Source organism: Poecilia mexicana, unplaced genomic scaffold (genome assembly GCF_051168715.1).
Source record: "Poecilia mexicana isolate PSO_F unplaced genomic scaffold, ASM5116871v1 scaffold_12, whole genome shotgun sequence".
NCBI lineage: Eukaryota > Metazoa > Chordata > Actinopteri > Cyprinodontiformes > Poeciliidae > Poecilia > Poecilia mexicana.
In genome coordinates this window covers 7,172,346-7,198,045 of record NW_028263381.1, presented here as the reverse complement: position 1 = coordinate 7,198,045, position 25,700 = coordinate 7,172,346, and the positions used below count along the sequence as shown (strand labels likewise).

At 39.2% G+C, this 25,700-nt stretch overlaps 1 protein-coding gene across 4 annotated transcripts in view; it reads right to left on the bottom strand.

Annotated features, from left to right (window-relative positions):
* LOC106907113 (disabled homolog 2-interacting protein) overlaps window positions 1-25,700 on the bottom strand; it is a 153,040-nt gene that overhangs the window by 51,813 nt on the left and 75,527 nt on the right. The window contains exon 1 of one of the 4 annotated variants that reach the window (XM_088010843.1): window positions 20,272-21,230. The exons of 2 other annotated variants lie outside the window; for them this stretch is intronic. Coding sequence is in view for 1 of the 2 variants with exons in the window: in XM_014972721.2 (XP_014828207.2) it covers window positions 10,760-10,782 (23 nt within the window). In the remaining variant the exon portion in view is untranslated. Of the gene's footprint in view, window positions 1-10,759; window positions 12,549-20,271; window positions 21,231-25,700 lie in introns of those variants that run through there. One more of the 4 variants, XM_014972721.2, reaches the window with a different exon arrangement.

The window sequence follows — 25,700 nt, the reverse complement described above, 5'->3', positions numbered from 1 at the left end:
ATCTTTGTTAGGTAAACAATGACAAAGTGGAAAAGTTTGGTTTCACATGCACGCGGTGAAATTTAAATAGTTTTAGAAGATCAATTGATCTCATAGAGGGTCTACCATCTTTTTTGAAGAAAACGTGGTGATAATTTTGCAACATAAAACTTAACTTTTTTATGTAGATCATGTTGTTCAAAGCATTTAGCTTGCTAATCCATAATAATATCCTGTTTATGCAAGTACAAATATGGAATGGCAACATATTTCCATTTTGTCTTGGCCACTCTTTAACAGGGGAAAAACAAGAGAACATTGAGTTTATGCCAATGCTCTTTGTTCCTCATAGATCATTGACAATCCTTCTTGCTTCATGCCAAAGAGAACTACAGGATAACTAAATTAGGACAAATCAAAGAATCCATCTAATTCAACTCTCAACTTAACAAAACAGAGTGTACGTTTTTGTCTATTTTAGTTGACATTCATTGGCTATAATGAAACCAAGAGCCACCTGGCTAGAATTAAAAAGACGGGATCATCTGTCACTTAAGCTGAGCTTAAAGTCCTTTTAAAATAATTTCACAATCTGAATACAAAGAAGCATAAACAAACACATCAAGCAGTGAGCTTTCTTTTTCTTACTCTTTAACTTTGAACAGTGCAAAGATCTGTTGCACAGCATAGAGACGGTATGCAGACACCCTGCCATTATACAAGTCTGTTTCATGTTTTTTTTTGTTTTTTTTTTCATTGAAGCTGAGTCCAATATGGCACACCTGCATGCCCCTGTATGTTTACTGCTCTATTTTAACTCCCTGCTGACATCCCTTTCCCCCCCCCCGTTTGCTTACCACAGCTATCCTGCTTTCATAGAGATGAGACCAGACAAGGGAAAAAAAAAAAAAAAAAGAAAAAAGGGTGGTGTAGCCCACCCACCATGTGTGAACAAGGCACACTCAAAAAAACAAGATCGGAAAATATTTCACAAACAGCAGCAGCAACGAAGGAAGACAATAGACAGCACAATGTTAATCAGAGCTATGATGATAAAACAACCAGCAAGCCTGACATTTTGCTGAGAATGCTGCGTAAAGCCTATTTGGTAAATATATTCAGCATTTTGACACGAATAAAGCTGGAGAAATTATTTTACTGGCAGCATTTGTCTTTTAAATAACATTGGTAGTTGGGAATAAGAACTTATTTATATGTTTACATCAAAACATTGTGAGGTAAATGAGAAAAATAGAACAGAAAACACATCTCATAACTTCTCTTTGAAGACAAACATGGATTAAGTACCATAAGATGCATAAATATATGAAATTCAGTGTTTATTTGTCATCTTGTCTTGGAGACATTCCAACTACTGCTACATGAGAATAACTTATCTCAAGTTAGAACAGTTTTTTTCTTACTTTTATCTTATTACTTTGAAATATATTGACTAAAACAAAGAGAAAACACACAAACTATTTTGCCTATTTGACAGTATAAAGTTTGATATAGCATGTGTTTGATCCCAAAAGTTGTTGAAAAGCGAACTGCATCGTTTCGTGTTGTAATGTCGGAAGATTACAACACTTAAGTGTTTTACCCGTCAATTCTTTTTCATGGGAGAAAAAATAGATTTGATAAAAATTGTGATGCAGTATCTCAGTTTTGGAGACGTTACACAAACGTCTGGAGTGTCACATGACCTCAGTTGGCGGCTGCAGATGTCACTGTAAGTCACTTTGGGTTACTAAAGGTTAAAAGTGCACAAGCTGCACAATGAGGAATTTTTCAAAGCACTGAAATTGCTTACTAAGACTTTGTAATTCATCTCTTGCTTTCTCGAAAAAAAAAATCGTCACACTGAAAATTATAGACAAAAAAAAGGGCAACTTATTAAAATACATTTATTCTGTGGCATAAAAAGAAATCGTGTTAAAAATTTGAAAGCTGTTCTCGCACTGTTTTTATGAACAGAGAGGATTTGGTGGAATATAAATTCCTGTCAGATTTTTGAAGTACTTTCCCCATTCTAAGTAATGTGTGTATGTTGGGATCACTGCAGTAAAATTCTTTGTTCAGCTGTATCATAATTGATTTATCTACTCTTTTTTGTTTACTTCTCCATATCACCTTTTTTTCATATTAAAAGGAACTGTTTTTAAAGGTGTCTATGCATGATTGCCTGTGTGCTTTCTATGATAGAATAGCAACATATAAAGATTGCAGGCATCAGCCATCCTGCAGCCTGTAGGAATCAAGTAAATATATTGAAAGTGAATATCAGTATGGAACAACTTGGGAAAGTAATTTTACTACTCTGAGAAGATGAGTAAACAGTTTGTACAATGTTATGAGAGACAAAGTATTGTTTGACTATTTGCTGTCATGTTTGAGTTGTAATTATGTCGATTCTTTTAAAGGGCTGCATGTCGTATAAATTACAAATGTGTGGTGATCAAATTGTATACTCTGCAGTATCAAAAGTAAACTTTATTTTCCTATAGAATGATTTCTTCTTTTACAATTATAACGAAACGCAGGTATGCAAAAGTGTGACTGGAGAATTCAAATTCTGGGAGGAGATTCTGCAATTTATACCAAGAAGCATTTCAGCAATGTTCCCAAGGTAAAAATACGACATGACACAGATGTCCATTTCTGAACTTCTCTTCAAAATGGGAAAGACACAGGTACATGCTATTCAGGTAAGGCAAGTTGGCATTCTTCACAAGTTAGAAAAGTAACACAAAAAGTTGTCTCTTGCACATAACTACTTTTTTTCCTGTAACAATATAGTGAATGTCAAAGATAAAAAAAATATATATATACATGAAGATTTCATTTCTATGGTCTACGTCAAAAAAATTTCTCTGGTGGTAAACAAAATGCTCCCATTGAGCATAAAACAACAAAAGTAGCATTACCTAAAAAGTATCCAACTATATAAGTTTCACACAACTTTTTGCCAAAAGTCTATTCTCTACTGAATAGGTATCGTAATCATCTCTTCAGTCAAATAACATTTTAAATGAACCGCTATGCACCACCAAATCTCTGCATGCGATGGCTATCAAAATAGATCATAATCCAAATTTTTTTTTTTTGTTTATTTTTTTTTTCTTCTCCAGTAGTTGCAACTAGTATCTGTTCAGAATCTCACTGAAATCTGAAGCTCAATATCACATAGTCACGGCTGAGTTATAACTCACGGTAGAAATACGAAAAAAAAAAAAAAAAAAAAAAAAAAAATCAAGGAAAAGGTGAGCGCAACTTGCAGGTGCAAAATTAAAAGAAGCATCTCTTCTTTCCATTTTTTTACACTCTTCTTGCAGAGTTACTTTTTTTCCCTCTGAACACCTGGTTGACTGTTGATCTTACCCCTACTTAGAAATTTATGTCTGCATCAGGTCCAGTCCCATCAGCGCAGAGTGAGATGGAGACAGACGGCGTTCTGCCGAGGTTCGATAGAAACCCGGTTATGAACGAGAGCTCGGGAACGTGCGGAGGAGTAATGGATTGCGAGCGTGTCTGCGCTGCTCTCTGCATGCCGTTAAAAGAGTCGATCTGATAGCCAGTCTGGGACATAATACAGTCTGAGACATTAGGTCCCATATAGGCTTCATTCCCCCCGGGGTCTTTCAATACCCCGACTTGCTGGATAACTGAATGCGCCACACCAGACCGTGTTCGCGCCCGACGCTCAAGATAACATGAATTAATGTAGTGCAACTCCAAATAACAGCGGCTTTAAAGTCTGTCAAAGCGGGCCACTCCCGCTGTTTATCAGGCGCTGCATCAGCGCGTCGCAGTGCATGTGCAGTCCTGTTGATCTTCGTAGAGTAAATAACGGCCTCTTTGCGCTGCTTACTTGACTGCAATAAACAACAAGGAACTTGAACCAAATGACCGAAGGTTAATGCGCTGACATAACTTCATCCTCAAGAGAACGGCGGTTTAAAGCAGGAGGAGGCCGGGTGTTGAGTTGTTTTTTTGTTTTTTTTCCTGTTGCTCCCTTGGCTGGTGTTTGCACATCATTTTGGTTTGATGCAACAATCAATGTGCTCTCTGCTTGCAGAGCAGCAGACCAATTTCTTGTTAATATTGCCCTCTACTAAACAAACACACTCATCTGAACAGGCCCAACGCGGATTAGAGTGCAAACAAGCACGCTCGCAATTTTGCGTCGTCGTCTGAATTACGCCAGTCAAAACAAGTGAAACTTGGATACACTTCCCTGAACATATTTAGCAGTTCGGCTAAATAAGATGTGATGTCAGATGAAACAGGAATGTTGAATTTGTCCACTGTGGTTCAGACGTGGTAGCGTTTTAATGGTTTAGAAACAAACAGTCCAAACTAGAGAGGAATTGTCATTCGAACACATTCCAGGCTTTTCCCATGTGCCACAAGCTAAACTATCAACTAGTCCTACAAAAACCAAGAGTGAACTTGATAGCTTTAGCTTAGCAAAATGCAGCACATAAGCACTGTTTTAGCAACATGTTATTAGAGACAACTGCTAAATATGCAAAGTCAGATGTATCTTTAGAAATAAAGAAAAACTCATGCTGTGGCATCTGGACCATTAATGGGGAGTGAATTTGACGGGGAGCAGTCACATTACTCATGAGGACCATGTGATGCTGCTAAAACATTGTGTAATTTTGCTAAAATGAAAAGCTGATTGGGTTCTCAAGCATATACGCAACACTGATTTAATTGTGAAATGCAAGAGGTCAGATTGTGCCTCAACCAATCAGCTTTTACTGCCTAGCAACAATCATTCTCCCTAAAGGAATGAAATAGAAGAGAGGACCCAACTCCAACAAGATGAAAATAAGATTCACCATTAACAAAAACAGCACTGTATGGTAAATAAAATGAGGAATAACTCATGCATGTAAGACTATATGACCATTATTTCCAAAGCTTTGATGACTACATACAGGAAATGAGCAAATGCTTTAAAAAAAGCTAAGTGTCTGCAGATTAGCTTGTCATGGGACTTGATTTCTAACTTGACCTGAACATATCTGGTTTGCTTATTTAAGTCCGTAGGGTTAGTTAATTTTTTTTTTTTTACCTATTCCAACCTTCGTCAACCATTTGGTCCAACAGCAAACCGGTCAGGTTAAAGCCGTGGAGGAGCGCACTTTTAGTGGATCAACCTCCCATCTGTCGACTGACATCCACACCATTGGCTGACGGGCGGCAGGAGAATACAGACAATAAACACAAACGTCTGGCTGGCAGCAAAAAGTCAGGAAAAAAAATGGAAGTTCAAGGGGAGGCAGGGGAAAGAGACAAAAAGGGGTTGCTGTCAGATGCTACTGGTGCAGAACGGCGGACGTGTGAGCTGTGCTGACATGTAGCTACAGGCTTCGGTCGCCAATCAGGTCAGATGGGGGGATCCGGCACAACAAAGTTCATTAGATACCGAATGTGGAAGGGGGGATGTCTAGAGATGAAGACCGATGCAAAGGCAAACACGAGGGTCCAAATCTCCAGAGGCTAATCCGGTATCCTTTGGACTTACACATATATTATATGCAGATTAAAGCTCATAATCAAAAGCTTTCTTTCCTGTTCATCAGTCCTCGGAAACGGTGAGTTTTGATGGGCTGCGAGGGAAAAGGAGCATAGAAATGTATGTTCGAACCAATGCCTGACACACAAGTTGATGCATGTCCAATGCATTAGTCAGACAAGGTATCTGTCCTCTTTTTAGGTTTTCTTGTCACCAGTCTGATGCACACGAAACAAAAGACAGCTTACAGGGAGACAAAAGAAAAGACGGATGCTACTTTAAGAATCGCTGTGCCAAGCAAGGTTGAAGCTATGGTTTGACTGCTTTCACGAAAACACAAAAAAAAAAAAAAAATGAAAAGGAGTTAGATCTATAGAGGGAGGCAAACATTAACTAAAGATAGAGCAGGGCTCCGCACAAAGCCAGCCTTTCATTTGCAGGGAGCAGGGAGGCATTTGAATGAACGAATGAGACGCGTGTAAAAACAAGGACAAACCTCTACAAAGAGAGAGAGAAAAAGCATTCACAGGAAAAGGATGCTAAATGATCAACCCTGCAGGCCCCAAGATAGGAGCCCGTCGAGTCGCCTGACTCACACTACTGGCAGACATGCCGTGCTCTGGGATGAAAGGTTGGCTAGTAACCGAGCTCAGGTGGTGGAAGAACAACGCAGCCACCGAGCCAGGCTGTCTGGTGAGGGGAAAAAAAAAAAAAAGAAACACACGCACACACACCTACGCAGCTTGATTACAGCGAGAGCGCCGACTCCCTTCTAAGCAGGGAGCTAATTCGGTGTAACATCTGCTAGGACGCTCACTGCTGGAGAGAAATACGGAGCGGCGCGAAGCTGCACCAGCGCGGGCGGACTGGGGCTCAGCTCCCGAGTTGAGAGTTGATTGAGAGAGAACAGAACAGCTGGCTGCAAATGTGATCAAACCAGCCAACTGCAAAGGACATCAATACCCGGTGACGATCTGCAAGGGCTGTTGAGCTCTTAAACATGTGTGATCATCTCGCACATTATTTTTCTCTCTTTGAGTTTTTCGCGGGGTTTTTTAAGCATTTATCCAGAGGTTTCGTTCGTGGCAGAGGTAATCCGACTTGGGGATTCGGAAGGAACACAGCAGCAGAGAGTTTATAATGAGGTCATAGGTCACGCTAATGAATGACTCTTTAAGCCGGAGCTAAGGTCAAATGTCACGCTAGCGGTCACCAATTCATTATTGATCCAAATGAAGACAACAAAAACCATCAAAAACGATGGATTGTGATCAATACACATTGATAGTCCCTCCGGTCTGGTGGGATTATTCTTCTTCCAGGCACAGATGTTGACTTAAAGTATCCAAGGCCATAAAAATATCTAGAGACAGTACTAAGCTGATTAAACAGTGAGCCAGACTCTTCTTTAGAGCTTCAACTTTTAAAATTGCTTCTTATACTGCCTTATGTAAGGGATTTAATAATTTATTACACTGGGAAGACGTTCCAGGCAAGCAAATAAAGGTACTTAGACCCATCACAGCTTCCACCACCACAAAGACATATTGATATTTCCTTTTCTCTGTGTCCCGCTTGGCTTCATTACTAAAACTCAACATTTGGGTTTTTTCTTTCTTTCTTTTTTTCCCTTTTCAGATTAGGCACAGAGAAAAACAATTCAATACTGAATTCATTTTATTATTCTTTAATAAGTTACAGCAGAGAAGTGGAGTAAACTGAACACTGAGTCGAGTATTAACATTAGCATCGACTTAGCCTAGAGGACATATTTCTGCTTTTGGTACGTTTATTTGCAGTACGTTCGCTTGTATGTAGGAAAAGCAAAGGCCAAAAAGAGGAAAAAAAGAAAAAGAAAACTAAACTTTGCATTGCTGTTTCTTAAACATTTCTAAATGTGAATTTTCACATCATCACCATGGAAAGCAAAAGTTAGCTTCTGCAAAGTAGGCTCTCACGTTGTTATTTTTCCATTATCCAATTACATGTCATTACGGAAGCATTTTTTTCTTTGGAAACCATCTTTATAAGTGTGTCTCTACCAATATTTGGTGCTACCATGTGGAAAACTGGTAAAATCAAGAGTTTTCTCAGGTCACTATGGTGTTGGTCCTTAAAAATAACCATTTACCATTTTTATTTTTTTATTTTCTGATGAAAAATCAGCATGAAAAAAATCTGCTTTGCAAAATGTTTGTCCTGGTGTGAATCAGACAAATCACTGTCTTTTCATATTAAAATTCTCTAGCTTAGAAAACAATGTTAAACTGAGAAAATTACAGCAAAAGAATCTTCAGAAACTGATATCCTCGAGGGTGAAATAACTTGTAACCCCCGCACAGATTTCTAATTTTAAGAAGCCCTATTTTATTTCATGACCAAAAATAGCAGAACTGAGCTACGTGACAGCCAATAAAATAATGTTTAAGTCATGTCATGATTTTATAGATTGGGCGAGCTTATTATCCCTCCTTCAGCAAAATACTGTTTGCATCATAAAAAGAAAAAAAAAAATCTCTCCTAAAGTGCTTCTGACGCCAATTTGTCTGCAGAGCACCTAAATTCTGCTCAGAAAAAAAAAACTAACAAAAAAACAAAAACACAGCGGAACGAAAGACAAGGACAAGTGGTCGAAAATGAGGCCAGAGATGAAATGGTTATAACAAAGTGAGACAGGGTGGTGGAAACGTTGCCCTAATTAGGGCCATAACTGTCCACTTAACTAACCTATCACTGACTTTGGGCCGTTCAGCAATCCTTACAGTAAAAGCCTGAGGCTCTGTGTGTGTCAGCAGTTTGAGACACTGTCCTGTAACATTAGAACCTGAGGAGGTGGAGGAAAGTATAACATCTCCATGGCTCATAAACTGCTGAAGTTGCGCATTAGCATCACCAGCCCATTAGCATTATTTAGCCCTCTCTTGTAGACGTGTGGGGAGGCAAAACGAGGATAAAAATATTGTTACTTTAACAAAGTCTTCCTTAAATACAAGTCAATTTACCGCTGTAAAATTTTACTGAAATAAAAAGTAAGCAGTACCTCACTACAATTTTACTTTAAAAGTTAGTTACTTTTTTTTATATAAGCAGAAGAAAGTTTTGTTTGTGGTTTTTTGCAAAGGAAAGAAGCATATATTTGTATCTAACTGTTTTCTTAACTAAAGGAGCACCCTAATATATATATATATATATATATATATATATATATATATATATATATATATATATATATATATATATATATATATATAAATGCAGCAGAAAATAACTGTTACCATGCGACATCATGAACATGTAGGAGGTATTATGTGTAATTTTACTGGGACATAAATCCAAATATTTTCTGCCAGCTGCTGTCTTCACGGTCCTCTACAGCTGATCATCTCCCAAATCTCGGCATCCATCTCTGTCACACCAACCTGTCAGATCTATAAAGGTCTGGTTTCAAGGCTGCAAACATTTTACATGAAAGAGTTCCAACAGTTTCATCTCCTTTTATTTTTAAATGCCAGACAAAGTGCCAGACTCAGCAGAGTTTCTCTGGACATTCGGGCCGTATCGCATGGTGGAGGGGTGCTGCCATTCCTTCGCCTGCTGGTCTGCTGGTGGAAGGAAGGAAAACTCACAACAAGGAAAACTTCTGCTGTTTGGGATACTTTTCCATTGCCCCTCGCTTTCATTAGGGCAACAATGTTAATAACTGCCTAAGCAAGAAATTATGAGTGGCAGTCAATTGCAGGTTTGCTACCAGAGAAGCCTAACTAACCAGACATTAAAAATGCCAATGCTAATCCCAGAAGCTAAGCTATTTTTACAATAGGAACATTAAAACTACTTGCTAAAAAGTTTATATTTTCAATCAGAGTAGTGTAATTTAATTGAAAAGTAAAAGACATATAAAGGGTATGTTGCTACAACAGTGTTAATCAGCGTATCCTGTTATTTTAGCAGCAGTATGACCAATTAAAGAATTTCTTTGCCTGTTTTTAATAAAAACAGCAAAATCATATTGTACACAATCTGTTTCAAATCGAGGTCAATACAATATTACCATTCAGCTATGAATAAATTTAATCAAGGTCAATATTCTGTAAAAAATAAAAATAAAAAATCCCACACTGTACCAGGCCAACTCGTATCACACACACAGAAGAATGTTTATATATTTTTTTTTCCTCTGAGCTTTGCAGTTCCTCTTTGTCTTTCCTCATTAGCCATTATCGATTTGCTATGTAACCCCTTTAGCTGTAGAAGTAAGAAGTAAAACCAGCAACTGCAACAATAATAGGACTATTAGGAGCAAAACAGCGCCCCATTAGAATGTATGAGTCAGCTCTGGCTGAGAATGCTCCAAGTCCACCGGCGTCAGGGAGAAAGCATGTCCATCTGTGCCCATGTGCTAATGGGCCAGCTCGCCTGTTTAGAGGACACCGTCGTATTTATAGGAACCTATGCCTGGCAAATAAAAAAACAACTGCTGCTACATCATTTAGAACAAGTTGAGGAAATACACCAATTAGTTACACATCTTTTCTCTTCAGCTTATCCATAAACAGTCTTGGAAGCGGACGGGCAACATGTGGAGGAGATGAGGAAGTGCAGTTTTTGACTTCTTGACCTGAATATTCAAACACCCCTTTGGCAGCGGACAAAGAAGCAGGCGAGCACGCAAGTTCACGGGGAGGGGAGGGAGGGCAGAGAGCTACTTCCCACACGGCGCGGCAAAACTCCATACAACGATATGCCAAAGACAAACTTTGACTTTCTTTGTGTTTTTGTCGGTGCATATATAATTACAGAAGCTAAACAGATGGTGTGATTTTAGCAGACAAACGGCTTTAAATTGTCAATACTGAGCGCTTGTTTGCAGTCAACAGCCGAGATTTGCCTCTGGCGATGAATTTCCTTTTTTCATCTTCGAGTCTAAACATGTCTCTGTTTTTTCTTCTTCTCGCATCCTGCCCCAGCTCCTGAGGAGTTCTGTACTTTTCCTCTTTTTAATTAACCGTCATGGCATTTCTTTGCATGTATAATTCATGCAGCAACTACTTTATGACATTTAAGGCAGCTAAAACCAGACTGGATGCAGCCCGAGTCAATCGTGGGTGGATGCAGAAGCACAGTTTTTTTTTTCTTCTCTCTCTCTCCCGCTTCCGTAAACCGCAACAGCTGGGGCTGCAGCTATCGCCAGCGACAAGCACACGAGCGTGAAAAAGCCATTTAAAAAAAAAAAGAGGGGAAAACACTTACGATTTACTGAAAATGTGAAACATGGTCTTGCGGATCCTCTCTGAGCTCCAAAAAGCGCGACCGAAATTTGGATTTGCATTTCTCACGGCTTCCTGAGCAACTACTGGATCTCTGGGAACAGAGCTGGAGCCTCTGCCCTCTGACTTACACCACAGCACTCCCTAAGGATGTCTGCTGGCCCCGGACACACCCCTCTCTCCACATCCCAGTTAAAAAGACAGCGCTGTTATTCGGGACAACCCGGTGTTGTAAGACTGTGGTAATATGCTGAGATTAGGTCACCTGTGGAGGAGCTTAAAATTGCAAGCTCGCCCGCTCACCGACATATCAACACAGCACCTGCGTCTTTTGTCGTTTCATTCAAATGCCCGCAGACACGGCGGTGTTACCTCCCCACGGTTCTATGTTTAGCTTATAGTTTTGCTGAGCTGCTGCGTAATAAGCAAAAAATGTGGCAGTGACAGAAGAGAAAACAAGAAACTACATCAAAAGGTGAAAGAGGTAAAGGAAATGAGGTCGTTTAGCGTCCAAATCTTTCTAGCTACACTGGATCTGTCGAATCGAGTCTTTTTATTTTGTCATCATCCACTCGTCTTTCTTGCCTTTTCTCACGCTGACAGAGGCTCAACATTGGCAGCCAGGAAGTCAGTCCATCCTCCCCCCCCTCACTTCAAGAGGCAACAATGGCTCAGCTTTTTTCAGTGCCATGCATGCTCTGTGGGAAAATGTTGCTTCCTTAACCGAAGAGAAAGAAACGAAGGAATAAGGGTAGAAAAATGGAAGAAAACAAGAGCGTCAAGGGAGGAACTCGGATGTGGGGAAAGGAGAAGAGAAAAATAAGGCCAGCCAAGTTTGAGAAGGACAAACATTGAGAGGGCTGCTCTCTCACAGTCAGGAAGGAGTGATGTCAGAATAATGTAATTAGAGCTGCAGAATGAACCCAACCCAGAAAAAGACATGGTGGAAATAATCTCATGGAAAGTGGTCCTTTTGCATGGAGTCCTTTATCTTTTTTCTGCTTTTTATTTAGTAATCGTGGTATAATTATGTTATCCTTGGGAAAATACCATCAACTTATTTTGATCAGTAGCTTGAAATGTGTATATATATATATATATATATATATATATATATATATATATATATATATATATATATTTTTTTTTTTATCCAGTTCTACATTTTGAGAACAAAATCCCTTAGCATGTTGTGATAAGAAACATCCATCAATGTGAAACACAGGGCTGCTTTGGATAATCACCATGTGTCATAAAGAACAGTGAAGTGAATGCAAAAATCACTAATTTTCAATTTTAAGTCCTAAAAAAAATCTAATTTTACAACTCAAGCTACTGTCTGACTTTTTTCTTGTTTTGAAATGAAAATAAAAAATAAAAAACAACAACCTGTTGGACGTTGGACACTGGCCTGTCCACACATGAGGAAATTAAGGATATCACTACTACAGTTTAAAGAATACAAGAGTTTTGCTGTGATCATGTTTTCTTATTTAATGATCACATGATGAAAGATCAAAGCTCTGTTTATAGCCTGTGAGCAACCTCAAGTAGACAAATCAAAAAATAGGTCGCACTGCCTTACCGGTGGAGTCACTTCAGGTCAGCGAATCGTTATTGCCTCATACACTGTGCAGCATGATATTAAGTAGTGTCATTTTTGCAGCAACATTGGAGTAGCACTTGTGGATATTTCATTGTATTACGTAGCTACTGTAAGGTGTGATACTATTTCCACAAAGCATTAGGTGGCAAACAATTGGATATGCAGCGCTATCAGATGCGTAAAACACGCAATGGACTATTGTTACATACTTAAAGTTAATTATTTTCATAGACACGCAACTGAACAATCAGGGTGTTATGTTATCTTTCATCTTTTTCAACAAAAGGATCTCAGATTGGAATATAAAACTGGTTTAGTCTTAATGGCCGATATCTCTGCTTTAGGGTTCCACATGTCGCAAGCCTAAATGACTGATGGACTTTGGAAATTACAGAAAAATCCTATTATTTCACATATATTTAAAAAAAAACCACTTTATTAAAAAAAGATAAATCTGTTTCAGGTAAAATATAGTTTGTAGCCCTACTGCTTTGGATTTAAGGTCCCGTTTGTTCTTATCTAGAGTCAACAGGCCTACATGCCACTCTGCTGTATGAATGGTTGGGTAAAGGTTAACTGCAAAGCCAAGGCGAAGCTCAGAGTCTAAACACTGAGGGAAGGAGGGTGATTTCCTCATTCCTCTGTTCTGGGCTGCGATAATATCCCACATCATGAGATTGTTTGGAGTTTTGGGGAGTAAGTGAGCCTATTGTATCTTTTCAATCTAGTTTGTAATCACAAATGTGGGGAGTGGAAAGGATGGAAAAACACCCTTCTGGACTATGTTGTGCTGTGCTACACAAGTTGTGTGGCTTGAAAAACATTGCAGCATCAAGGCATGTATGTGCATTAGTCAATGGATAACATTTTGTATACGAGAATGAGCCCATCTATAGTTGTTGACAACAAGAGCACGGCACCGTGAGGTGAGATAAGACTCATTCAGCTAGCTTGTTTGTCTCCTGTCATCATCTGAGCGGCCTCATCGCTAAGATCTTATTCCCTTGCTAACCACCAACCTGCTCGGCATGGCAACACCTGCGCAAAGCGGAGGCACAGGAAAACAGGAAGAGACCAAAAGAAACATGATGGGTGGATACATAACATTCCAGACGAGCTCCCACAAGTCTGCGTGGCGCAGGGGTGGGAGATGGACGGAGCAAACGTGACACGTCTTGGACCGGGAGATGTTGACAGGAGGGAAACAGACGGAAAGAGACATGAAGATGAAAAGAAGAAATGTGTATTCCAGCACTTATCTGGTATCCGAGAATTCAAAAAGTAGCCTGAGAAACAACTCTGAGACTCGGAAGTAATTATGACAACCCTAAAAAAAAAAGGTAACACTTTATTTGAAGGAGGTTGAATAAGACTGACATGACACTGTCATAAACATGACATAACACCTGTCATGAACATGAATAAGCCTTCATGAATATTTATGACTGTTGTCATAAAGTGTCATTCGGTAAATCATGACACTTTTAATACAAAGTTGACATTATTCAAAATGTCTTTATGACAACTTGACATTAACCAAGAAATCATTACTGTTATAAATTTGTTATAAAAGTATTACTGATTGCACTTTAAAAATTAGGTAACTTTATGTTATTAAAGGTAAAGTTTAAACAGTAATGATTTCTTGGTTAATGTCAAGTTGTCATAAAGACATTTTGAATAATGTCAACTTTGTATTAAAAGTGTCATGATTTACCGAATGACGCTTTATGACAACAGTCATAAATATTCATGAAGGCTTATTCATGTTCATGACAGGTGTTATGTCATGTTTATGAAAGTGTCATGACAGTCTTATTCAACCCCCTTCAAATAAAGTGTTACCAAAAAAATAAAAAATAAAATGATCAGGCAGGAAGCGGAGAGCACTGGGAAGCAAGAGCGGACTTAGTATGTATGTACATAAATCAAATATACATCACATCTTTTTTTTTTTTTTTTTATCTGCAAATTTGTTCGAAATAAGGCCGCACTAAATTAATAAAATATAAAATTTGCATAATATTGCCGTAGCATACGTTACAATCATCATGTTGTCCTCAACAATCTGTACAAACCACCGCAACAATCTATTCCCCCAAGTATAAATCAGACCTTTTTTCTCGTGTATTTGCAGAAATCCAAAAGTTTCTCGCGCAACTTTACCGTCTCCCAAGGTGTGTGAAAAGTGTCAAAGATCTGGTGAGGTGAAAACTCTAAAAATGCTTGAAATACATCGAGACACAAGCCCCCCCAAAAAAGTTTGTCTGATTATAAAGTTGTTTCCCTGAATTGCAAGTGTTGCTGGAGTCTTCACCTCACATTTATTGGCTTTCACACCAAACAGGAAATGAAAGAAAGGTTCATAAGGACAAGGAGACAAAAGTTTCCTTTTAAAGACTTTTGTCTCCTTGTCCTTCTCAACCTGCAACTCAATCAGTCCACGTCAGATTTTTTCATGCAACAAAGCCGAGAAATGGCTAGAAATTCAGCAAAAAACTCAGCCAGAATGACCAGCGACGAGTTGCTTTGAAATATCCAAACCCTATTCACAACAATCAGTGAACTTAAAAGAAAAGGATGCAAAATTAGCACTCTCTTCAGGAAGGAAGTGGTTACTGAAGGGACGATATTTAAAGTTATCATTCTCAAAACTGATGTGGATTTTAAGAAGCCGATACATGACTGAAGATCATTTAGGCAGTATGCATTTTTAGGCATTAAGTGCCATTTTACTGCACAATCAAGTAACTATGTTACGTTTAGTTGTTAAAAAAATGCTGTATATATCAAACATGACTTACAAGAAATTAGACTTTGTAACTTGACGCCTTGAAATTGGGCCTTTGTCTCTTTAAGAAGCTCTTACTGTTTCTGACATTCTGCCTTCAAAACCTTTCCCATTGTACGTATTATTTTAAATGCGCTGCCTTTTGTCATGGAAACAATTACATTTGTAAATATTGGAAATTATGTAACTCTCAAAGTCGGTGTGTGGAACTGCATGTTTTACTTATCGAGACTAATGTTCAGAATCAGCAAACTAACTTTTGCTAATCACTACAAGAAGATGCTAAATGCAGCATGAATCATAAACCCCACATTCACTTTATTCTTTTTGACAGTAAAATATGAATTATAGTTAATTGTTTCCTGCTCAGAGAAACGACAGTGCCACTAGCAGACATTGGTGGAAGAAAAGCAGCAATAAAACTGTAGTCAGTGAATCTCTAGAGGTCATTTCAGTGCAATTTAGATGAGTAATACTTCACATGAAAAAAAAACTGTTGTTCAGACTATGGGACGTATAATTTAACTACATAAGCACCACTTACTGTATAACAAATAGTTGGTTTAAGTAATTGTTAGATTTGGTATCTTTATTGAATCTTCCGATTGGAAACACAATGAGGAAAATATCGTCATTGTTTTATTGTGTGTAATAAAACAAACTCATCATTCTAAGGCTTCATCTGCATCAGCAGCTCCTCATTCTGCGTAAACAACAGATAACAGCGCCGCAGCCTCTACTCCCCACATTCCTCAAAATTCTTACAAGTCCAGTTCAAAACAATTGGAAACCTAGTGTTTCGGATCTATAGATAGCGTTTTAAAAAGATAAAAAAGAAACTGTTGTTCAGTCTCCTCTTCCACAAGTTCACACATGAAGAGAAACAAGTGGAAGTGGAACCTCGGGAGCCATTACAGCTCCCCGTCATTCGTTCTGCCACAGTTTGGCCTTCGTGTCATTTGTCGAGGCAGCAAAATAAATAGAGGAGAGATGAGGCAGTGACAACGACTTCACAGAGTTGATTTGGGTAGAAACATGTGAACAGAACAGGGAAGAAGTGCAGAGGGCTGTTTTCTGCAGCCGTTCCAACTGGATCCACAACGCGGCCTTCGGGGCAAGTACTGACAATGCCGCTCCATCACGACCATATGTTCCCATTTCATCCTCTCCCACAAAGAAGCAGTATATATTTATATTTATATATATGAGGTCTAGCTGGAATACCTTTCATGAAAAGAAACCATGCTGAACAGTTGTCTGAACAGCTTGCTTATATTTGCTTAAACCAGTTTGATATATGTCCGTTTTTTTTTTTTTTGTTTTTTTTTTGATGACGTGGATATTTCATCAGATTATACTTGACTCAAACAAACCTAAATCCCGTCTTCCCATCTAATGATTAAAGCTAATTAATGTATTTCATCTTGTAAGTGTGGTTTGAAATATTAAAAATCGAAAGAAAAATTGACTGAACTGACTAAATAAAAATACATCAAGCAGAAATTCGGGTACAGTTTTTATTCTGTGTTTTTCTTAAAGCGCTGACTGGCAGACGTAAAATTTTAGCCAACTGATATATTTCTCTTTAAGAACTAGAACACCCAAGGAAATGGCAAAGCATAGCAGCTCAATCCCTGAATGACTGGAACCAGATCAGACATGGTTTATTTAGGGTGGAAAGAATTACTTGTTCAGGTAGATTGCAGCTTGCAAAAAATTAAAATCTCTGGGTTAAATAGGGAAAATGTATTGTAGTAAATTGCCTCTGTACTAATTGTTTTGAAATTTGAGTTATTTACATGTTATGTATATACCAGCCCTCCATTTTTTTTCATGGTATTGTATTTTTTTAATTTTTTTTTTTTTTCATGGAAGTTGTTCATGTATGCTTAGCTATGTTAGGGAAAGCTTGGGAAAAAAAAAAAACTAGAACACACAGCTAAATGTACAGCATCTCTTTTGGCATTTAATACAATTATTATTATTAACAACACTCATATAATTTCATAATGATCCACTTTTACCTGTAGAGCTATTTTGTTTATATATGGATATAACTTGTTTGAGCCTGTTTGTTCTATTAAAACTGTTCACATTTGATAACTAACTTTAAGCTGTCACCACTTTGTTTTCATTTTCAAACATCTCAGAAAGCAATTATCGCTCCTTTACTCAGTACTAACATCCACATTGAAGACTGTTGGGCTTTGTGTGATCTTTTAATACTTGCATTGCACCAATCTGACAATATTCTTTGTGTTCCCAGTTGACCAGATGATGTTTTGTTTTAGTGCAGACTAAGTGTTGAACTGTGCCCTTTTCCGAAACCAGAAGTGGACCTGTAAGTCCACCAACCTCCAGCTCGTCCATCCAGCCACTCATTCCCTCCCTCCCTCCTTTCCATGTTCCTGTGTCTGATCAAATGCTCCGCTCCACTTCATCAGCTCCCAGTAAATCAATGTACATCACAGAGATGATCCACAGCGTGACAGAGTACTTAGAGAGACACAACACTCCAAAAAAAAAGAAGAAAAAAAAACAGGAGAACAGGCAGGAAGCAGAGCATTGGGAGGACAGATTACAAAGCAGCGCTCTATTCATTCTTGCATAACACATAAAGCACTAAATATATGGGCCAGTACTTAATCACATCATCAGCCGAACGTCCCTGTGGTCATTTTTTTGAAGTGAGAAGAAACTGTCTGGAAGGTGCATAAAAGGTTTAGTCATTCAGAATTAACAAGGGCGGAAAATACTAGAGCATAAACAATCGACGACTGTTTTGTTTCAGTCTTCTTTCTACTAGTTTCTTCTATCCACATTTGGCCTCGCGGTCTCACCCCTCCACCCCATCTGCAAGACCATGAAGCTGCAGAAATGACCGACATCTCTTGTCTACTTGTTAACAAGCTGTGAGCAAACAAACACACACACACACACCCACATCCACACACACACAAAACAAACCCAGGTTTCTGGATACAACATGTGAACAGGCATCAGTATGTACAGTAACATCAGCTCATGCGTACGGACTGATATACCGCCCCTGGCTAAGTGGAGAGGAAAACAATGAAAGCTCATAATGTAAACAGCTATACAGTCCATACATTGAGTGCTCCAAATGTTTTTAGCACAATATGCTGAATTCAAGCAGTTTCTTTTATTATTATTATTGTTATTATTATTACTATTTCTATAAGCCCCAGGAACACAAGACACCAGCTGAGCTCTGAAACCCACATCAACAGCATGCTGCAGCAAACAAGCGCACAAATTATCAACCATCAGACAACCATTACGGCTTTTTCAAAACAGAAAATAGCTTTCTCAGTGGAATCGGCGAGTTTTTCAAATCCAAATTGGATTAATTTAAGTCTTTTGTGGAAAACTTGAAACTAAATTTACCCCTTTATGCGATTGGTGCAACGTTTCTTTCTACGTTCCAAAGACGTAAGGAAAAAATGTGAGATTTCACTGCATTTCCACAGAGGGAACTCCTGGCTCAATTCGTCTGTATTTAACCGTGTTTCTGTCCTGGAGAAAAACCACTCTTATCTTTATCATGGTCCTGTGTTCTCAAATAAAGCCGTAACAGATGGCTGCAGATTTTATTCCAGGATAGGGTGGATGTGGTTCCTTCCTCCTGTCGCCACATGCTTGCTCAGAATTAGGCTGCAATCAAAAATATATATAATTTTGTTTTTTACTAACTAGCTTTAAATAATCAGCAACATTTTACTGTATTGTATTAAAATTTGGAATAAACAGAACTTTATGTTATTTGTCTTGAATTTGATTGTATTGAATTTTTTTTTTATTTGAAATTCATTTGGACCAAACTGGATTCAGCGTAGTTGGACTTGTTTTCTGAAGTACCTTGAGACGACAGACGATCTTTGTTGGTAACTTTAAGATTTTTTGTTTTTCTTACTTTGGTAAGTAGTTTTATTAAATTAATGTGCTTATTTATAAACACAAATCGAATCACTTTGGGTGACTTTAATCAGATTAGCTCTTAGCGGATCAGGATAGATTTGCATAAATGTACGAAATTCAATTAAGTTGTCAGGTTGACTTGAATAGAACATAAAAACCATCAGTTCTGGGGGGGGAAAATACTAATTGAAGAAAAGCAGTTTAAAATCTTGAATTCCTGATTTTCTTAGAGCAAAAAATACATATTTCCCCCAAAAATATTTATCACTCTAGTTTTTTGGTGATCAAATAAATCCAGTGAAACTGCATTGACGTAATCAAATATGATATACAGCTGCTTACCAATTTTCTGCATGTAAGGTTCTCCTTTTACTATTTACATTGCTGTGAACGTCTGAGTAGCCTGCATTTATTGGTCTATTTAGGTTCAAATCAATATCAGGACAGGCTGATAAGGACTCCGCCATACATTGCAAAAAATCATCGTTGATTCGATGTTTAATCCAGAGTTAAACTTCTAAAGTTTGAAGAAAAGCCATCTATTTTAATTTCACATCATCAAAGAAGAAACACTGCATCACGGTTAAAAGCCACCAACAATAGACTTCCCTCATTGCTTGTTTCTTTTTTCTTTCATAGCTAATCTACTTGGACCGAAACTGTTGGCCAGAACCAGCAGCTGACCTCACAATGTGGCCCAGTCATCTGATTTGCGTTAGCTGGCTGCCCCTCCGTCACACAGGCCAGCCTGGTGTGACGTTCCCACATTCGAGTTCCACGCTCCCAAACGAGCAAATAAAACAGAACAAAAGCACACAGTGGCTTTTTTTTATAGCTTCTATAAAAATCTGTCACGATAGCTTGCCCCGTCTGACCATGCAATGCAAACTGAGCAGTTGCATAACAAACAACGCACTCCCGGACGTACAAAAAGATGCGTTGCGAGTCTGTGTGTGTGTGGTCAGGACGTCGCTGGTGACAGAGGAGCACACAGCGCAGCTGGAGCATCACCCGCACACCAATTCACGGGAGTGGAAGCAGTTTGCACCGAGCCGCCAGCATCCGCATCTCCGTTCGCGGCCACACACGTTCGCACGAAACGACTCGTCTCGCAAAGGATGACAAGGCACGATGACGTGAAGAGCCGGATAACACTCACCAGGCATAGTCAGAGTCTTATAACACTCGCAGAGTTGAGGAAAAATAAGAAGACTGAGCCAGAATTGGTGGTGGTGGTGGTGGGGGGAGGAAGGGAGGAGGAGGAAAAGCCCAGAGAAAAATGAGGGAAAAATGTAATTTCAGAGCTCCATTCCCCCCACACTTTTTTTTTTTTTTTTTTTTTTGCTGTTGATGCAGACCTCCTTCCAAACGTCTTTAGTTGTGGTCCTCTCCTCTCCCTCTGACCGACTGTGTCTGTCTATCTTTCCTCTTTGCTGCTCCTTTAAGACAAGGGGTGGAGAAAAAGCACCACAAAGCTCTCCCTCTCCTCCTTTTCTTTCTCCCACCCTCCCTTCCTCACCCCTGCGCCGAGCATGCCCTACTTCCTGTGTTGCTTCCGAAATCAGACGCACGCCCTTTATCTTCCTCTGCTTATTCCCCCCTCGCTCCGGATAAAGGAATCCTGGTGTGTACCTCCAATATTTATTTGGAGAAAATGAACAGGATTTGTCCCGCCTCCCCCCCCCCCTGAGCAAGTCCTGCTAAAGCCCCTTCCACTTTCTCTCAGTGATTGACTGCACCTCCCACCTCTTTCTGTTCGCAAAGGGAGGAGCCAGCGTCTGTGTGTGTGCGTTGTGGAGGGGGAAATCACAAGTGTGTGTAGTGCAGCCTAGCTTGCCCCCTCCAGTGTGGCTCCAGTGGGAGCGAGAGTGTGTGTGCGCGCGTGTGTGTGTGTGTGTGTGTTCCACGTCCTGCTGGCTCTGCTGCGAGGTGTTTCCTCTTTGCTGTTGTCGCCACTGTCGGTGGGAGGATGAGGGAGGTAAATGTGCTGCCAACCATGCCGTAATATGAACAGGTCAGCTGAGAGACTGTATGGTCTCAAGCTCTGGGAAAGTAACTTAGCCAACGAGTTCAGCCACAGGCTTGGTATTGGCGAGACTGGAATGTAAGTGGGAGGGTTTCGAGATCAGATTGGTGGGCTGGTAGGGGAGTTAAGAGGAAAGCTTGAGTCTATTTCTGGAAGTACGGGACTGGCAGGGCAGGGCTGGCATAGGGAGGATGAAAGACAGGGCAGAGCACCCAGATAAGAAAAGGGCAGCGCAATGCTCTCGCACTCCCTGGCACATCTGAAGTGAAGTCATCAAATATGACATCACCCTTACTTCTTCTTCCCCTCCCCTCCCAAAAACACATGACACATACACACCAGACCCTGTGTGAGTTGGATGATCACACAACAGGATGTGCTCGGACCGAAAACACCTACTTTACCGTTCTTGTTCTTAAAACAATAGCAGCCGTCGCTGACGCATTGCTGGTGTGAAATGAACAAATTGTGCAAAGTGCAATGGACACCTGTTTCCTTTTCAAACAAACAAAAAAAAAAACACCTCAACATTTCAAGCCTCAAGTCATTTTTATCACATTACAACCACCACCTTCACCGTGCTAATAGGAGACTGAAGTCTAATTGTGAACAGAAAGGAAAAGAATACTTGGTTTTCAAAACGTTTCACAAAGAAAGTCTGAAAAGTGTGTTGAACGCCGGTTGTTTTAATCGCCCCTTTCACAAAACGATTACGTTCTAAAACTCAAAAGGCGAGAGGGTCTCTGACTCACCCCTGGTCATTCATAAAGTATAAATCAATTTTCCCATGAGAGGCTTCAAATTTTAAAGCCAGCATAGTAGAAACCAACAAATTTGAAAACTGAGCTCTGCAGTGTGTCACGCTCATGACCTAACCCTAATAGTACGTTCACACCAAATGCGTTTCGCGCATCTGGTTTACATCCAAAGTCTACATGCTGGCACGTCGAGGTGGTGCATCAGATGTGTCAAAATCTCTCGTTGTTTTCCGTCGCCGGCCTGTTTGTTGTTCAGGCTTGATGCATCAAACGCTCAAAAAGTTTCAAATCACGCTGCTATAGATGTGCTGCAAAGGAAGCTCGACGCACCTCCACACTGAGTTTCAATGTAAATTAGACACACCTGATGCACGAAACGCATTTGGTGTGAATGCACCATAAGAATCACACACAGTAAGTATTGAAAAAGAAAAATGCATGGCTATGTCTTTAATCCTTCATCCAACTGGACACACACACACCATTTTGAGCCGTTTCTCTCTCTTCTATCCTGTCTTCTTATTAGTGTAGATTCAAAACCAGAAAATTCTTTCAGGTTTCCTTAATCCAATTCGAGAAGCCTAAATATACACCCTCCCCATACCGAAACCAATTATATACCACCGCCCCACTTTTATCGAGCAAATTAGCTGCACCTGGAATAGGCCAATTCAAGCTGCCGCAGCTGCTAAACTCAATCATCATCTCTTCCTCAAACGTCCATTGAGATTTGACGATGAAATGATCTAAAGAAGGAATAAGTGAGATAATCTCAAGATTTAAATCCACCAAGCTCAACTTGCATTCAGTTCAAAGGAAAAAGCAACCGGTGACGTTGCTAAGTTGAAGCAAAAGCTAATTTCAACACTGACATTAAAAGAAAAATCTTACCATATTTAATATCAGCCTTCAGCAGTTGTACTCCACTGTTGAGCATCAAAATTATAAGTCATTAACTTTGTGATTTCTTTAACTTAAAAATGTGAGCCTCTGACCAAGACACAGGCTAGCTTTCAATGACACCGATGGCAGAACAGTCTTTTTTTATTCTTTCTTTTTTTCTTAAGTGTGTCATCTGTCTTGTTCCTTATCTTTTATGGCAGCATCCATCTTTTCATTTCTAATTCTCAGTGGGGCGAACAGGCACTTCAGCGCTTTTTAGGTCCGATAGGGGACGAGAATGTCTGTTAGTTTAATAGACCGTGTCAGTCATGGAGGAGGAATAAAAGTTTTACAAGTCTTATCTTTCCTTATGTAAATCTTGTATTATGTAAATGAAGGAGACAGGAGAGGAGTCTGCGAGGTGAAATGTAGCTGTGACTTCAGAATCCGTCTCATCCAACCCTGAGGGGAAGCTACGTGGAGCGAGACGCAAAAATAAGAAACTTTGACTTCCTATATTCCTGAATTAAGAACATGTGTCATTCTTCCGTCTTTTTCAGGAAATTCTGCTAATTTCAAGTCAAATCAACTTTGCCTCTGAACGGAAATAGTAGGAATACAGATGGCAGAAGTCTAATTACACGTGGGTTAAAAACAAACCAACTACAATAAATCTGCCATGACTTTTAAATATGGAGCTATTTAGAAGTATCTGTAAACTTCTCCTAAAAGAAGATGAATCATTTCCAATTATAAAATAGTGACAATCCTTCACTTGATATTATATTTTATTGCAGGTTATTACAACCACACACTAAAAAAAAAAAAAAAAAAAAGGAAACCCCTCCAGAGATATAGCACATTACTGTCACTGTAAAACTGGGAGAGAACAAGATTTGTGTCTTACTTCTTGTAGTCTTCAGGACTTAATAGTATCCTTTACACAAATAATTTTTATCACAGAGAAATATACCTGACACATATACAATAACATACCATACCATACTTTATTTATATAGTACTTTAAAAACAGGGCATACCAAAAACATAAAAACGCAATAAGAACAACAGATAGCACCATCCCAGTTACCCATAGAGTTAAAAGATGGTGAATAAAGATGAGTAGACAAACACTAAAATAACTTAAGGGAAAGATTGTTCTATAGCTTCAGAGAAGTGAAATCTGAGAACAATCAATCTGCTCTTGGTTTTGTGGCGATTTAGTCCCTAAATTGCCACGATTTAGGGACTGAAAGTCAGTGCAAGAAAGTCAGCACCGGAGTAATATGCTCATATTTTCTATTGGCAGTTAGTAATAGGCCTGCAGCATTTTCTACCAATTCCAGGCCCGATGGTGTAAATATGTGCTGTTGAATATAAAAGGGGATCATGTAGAGCTGGGCAATGTTGATGACTAAAACTATGCAGAACACACAGATTTGTCACAGTATGTCACTGTTTAGTATGTCACTGTTTTTGGGCTGATGAACTCCTTCTTTACTGCTTACATAGTAAACATGTAAGCAGGCGCTGTGGGCAGATGAGACCAAAATGTAACTTTCTTGCCTCAGTTGGAAGCGAACTTTATCTTTGTACTGTACGGTCTGCTAATGCTTTGAATCGAGTTGAGTCAAAAGAACAAGTCAATGCATCGAATGTATGATGCCTGCAGATATTATATGTAGGCCTCTCACAACAAACTACAAATCAATTCATCGCATGATAAATTAAAGCAAGCTCAATAATTTCTATTTGCACAATTTATCGTTTTTGCTCTTTCTGCTAAAATCTGGATGACAAAATTGTCCAGTGGGGGTTGAAGGACATATTTGTTTACAGAGACTTCATAATTCATTTAGTTTTTTATTTTCTGTTGTGTTGTTTACTTATTTTGGATACTTAAAAGGTCTTCCAGTTCCAGTGTTAAATGTTTGTTAGGATTTAAAGTTTATCGATCTTTGAGAATGTGTTCTTGAATTATTACGCCATTACCATTACATTACTTTAAAATGGTCTCAAAACAATAATATTATCGTTTACGGCAATAACTTCTGGGACAATTAATCATCCAGTAAAATTTGTTATCCTGACAGGCCAAACTGTATGCTAACAATTTTTCTCGAAGTTTCCTTTAGAGAAAAAAAAAAAAAAAACGTATGTTGCAAGGGTTGTTGCATCTAAGTATGTCATAGTCTAAGCATGCTAGTTGGTAGCCTATCCATGCTAATGGTCTGGTTGTTACTCATCTACCAGTACCGGCCTGTCATTAATAAGATCAGTAGCTGGCTGCAGAAATGATGTAAGAACCCCAGGGTGGCAATAGCCTTAATTTTGGCACAGAATACCGTTCCATATAAGGACATAACAGCATGCAGACAAGCTAATTTAGACATTTGAATTAGCTGCGTTGGAGTAGGGGCACATTTAAAACATACAGGACATCTGACATCATTCTTACAGTTTGACCTCAATGAAGTAATGTTTGGAAGGCACACAGTGGAAGGTGAGAAATAACGGAAACATGTATACCAACATTGGGTGCAAGTTTATAAGAAGATATAACTCTTTTACCTTCATTTCACGGCCTAGGCCTGCCATGCTAATCTTTAAACAGCATGCAGAGTCACAGGCAGGATTGTTTTAAAGGCTTCAAGCCAGAAGCAACTTGGATCGGTCCCTGTAAAAAGTAAAAGCACTCGCTGATTGAGAGCCAGTTTGGCCGTGAAGCTCAATTTAGCAACCAAAGTTGGTGTTGGGCTATCACCCACTCTCAAATAGAAGCAGGAATGTTACTGACCATACTGCTGGAGCTGGAAAAGTGATTTTCAGGCCTGAGTTTTTCCTCTGAACTTAATGGATTGGAAGATGGTGGCTGGCAGAGTCGAACCTCCGCTTCATTCTCTCAGCCAGACTTAACAATAA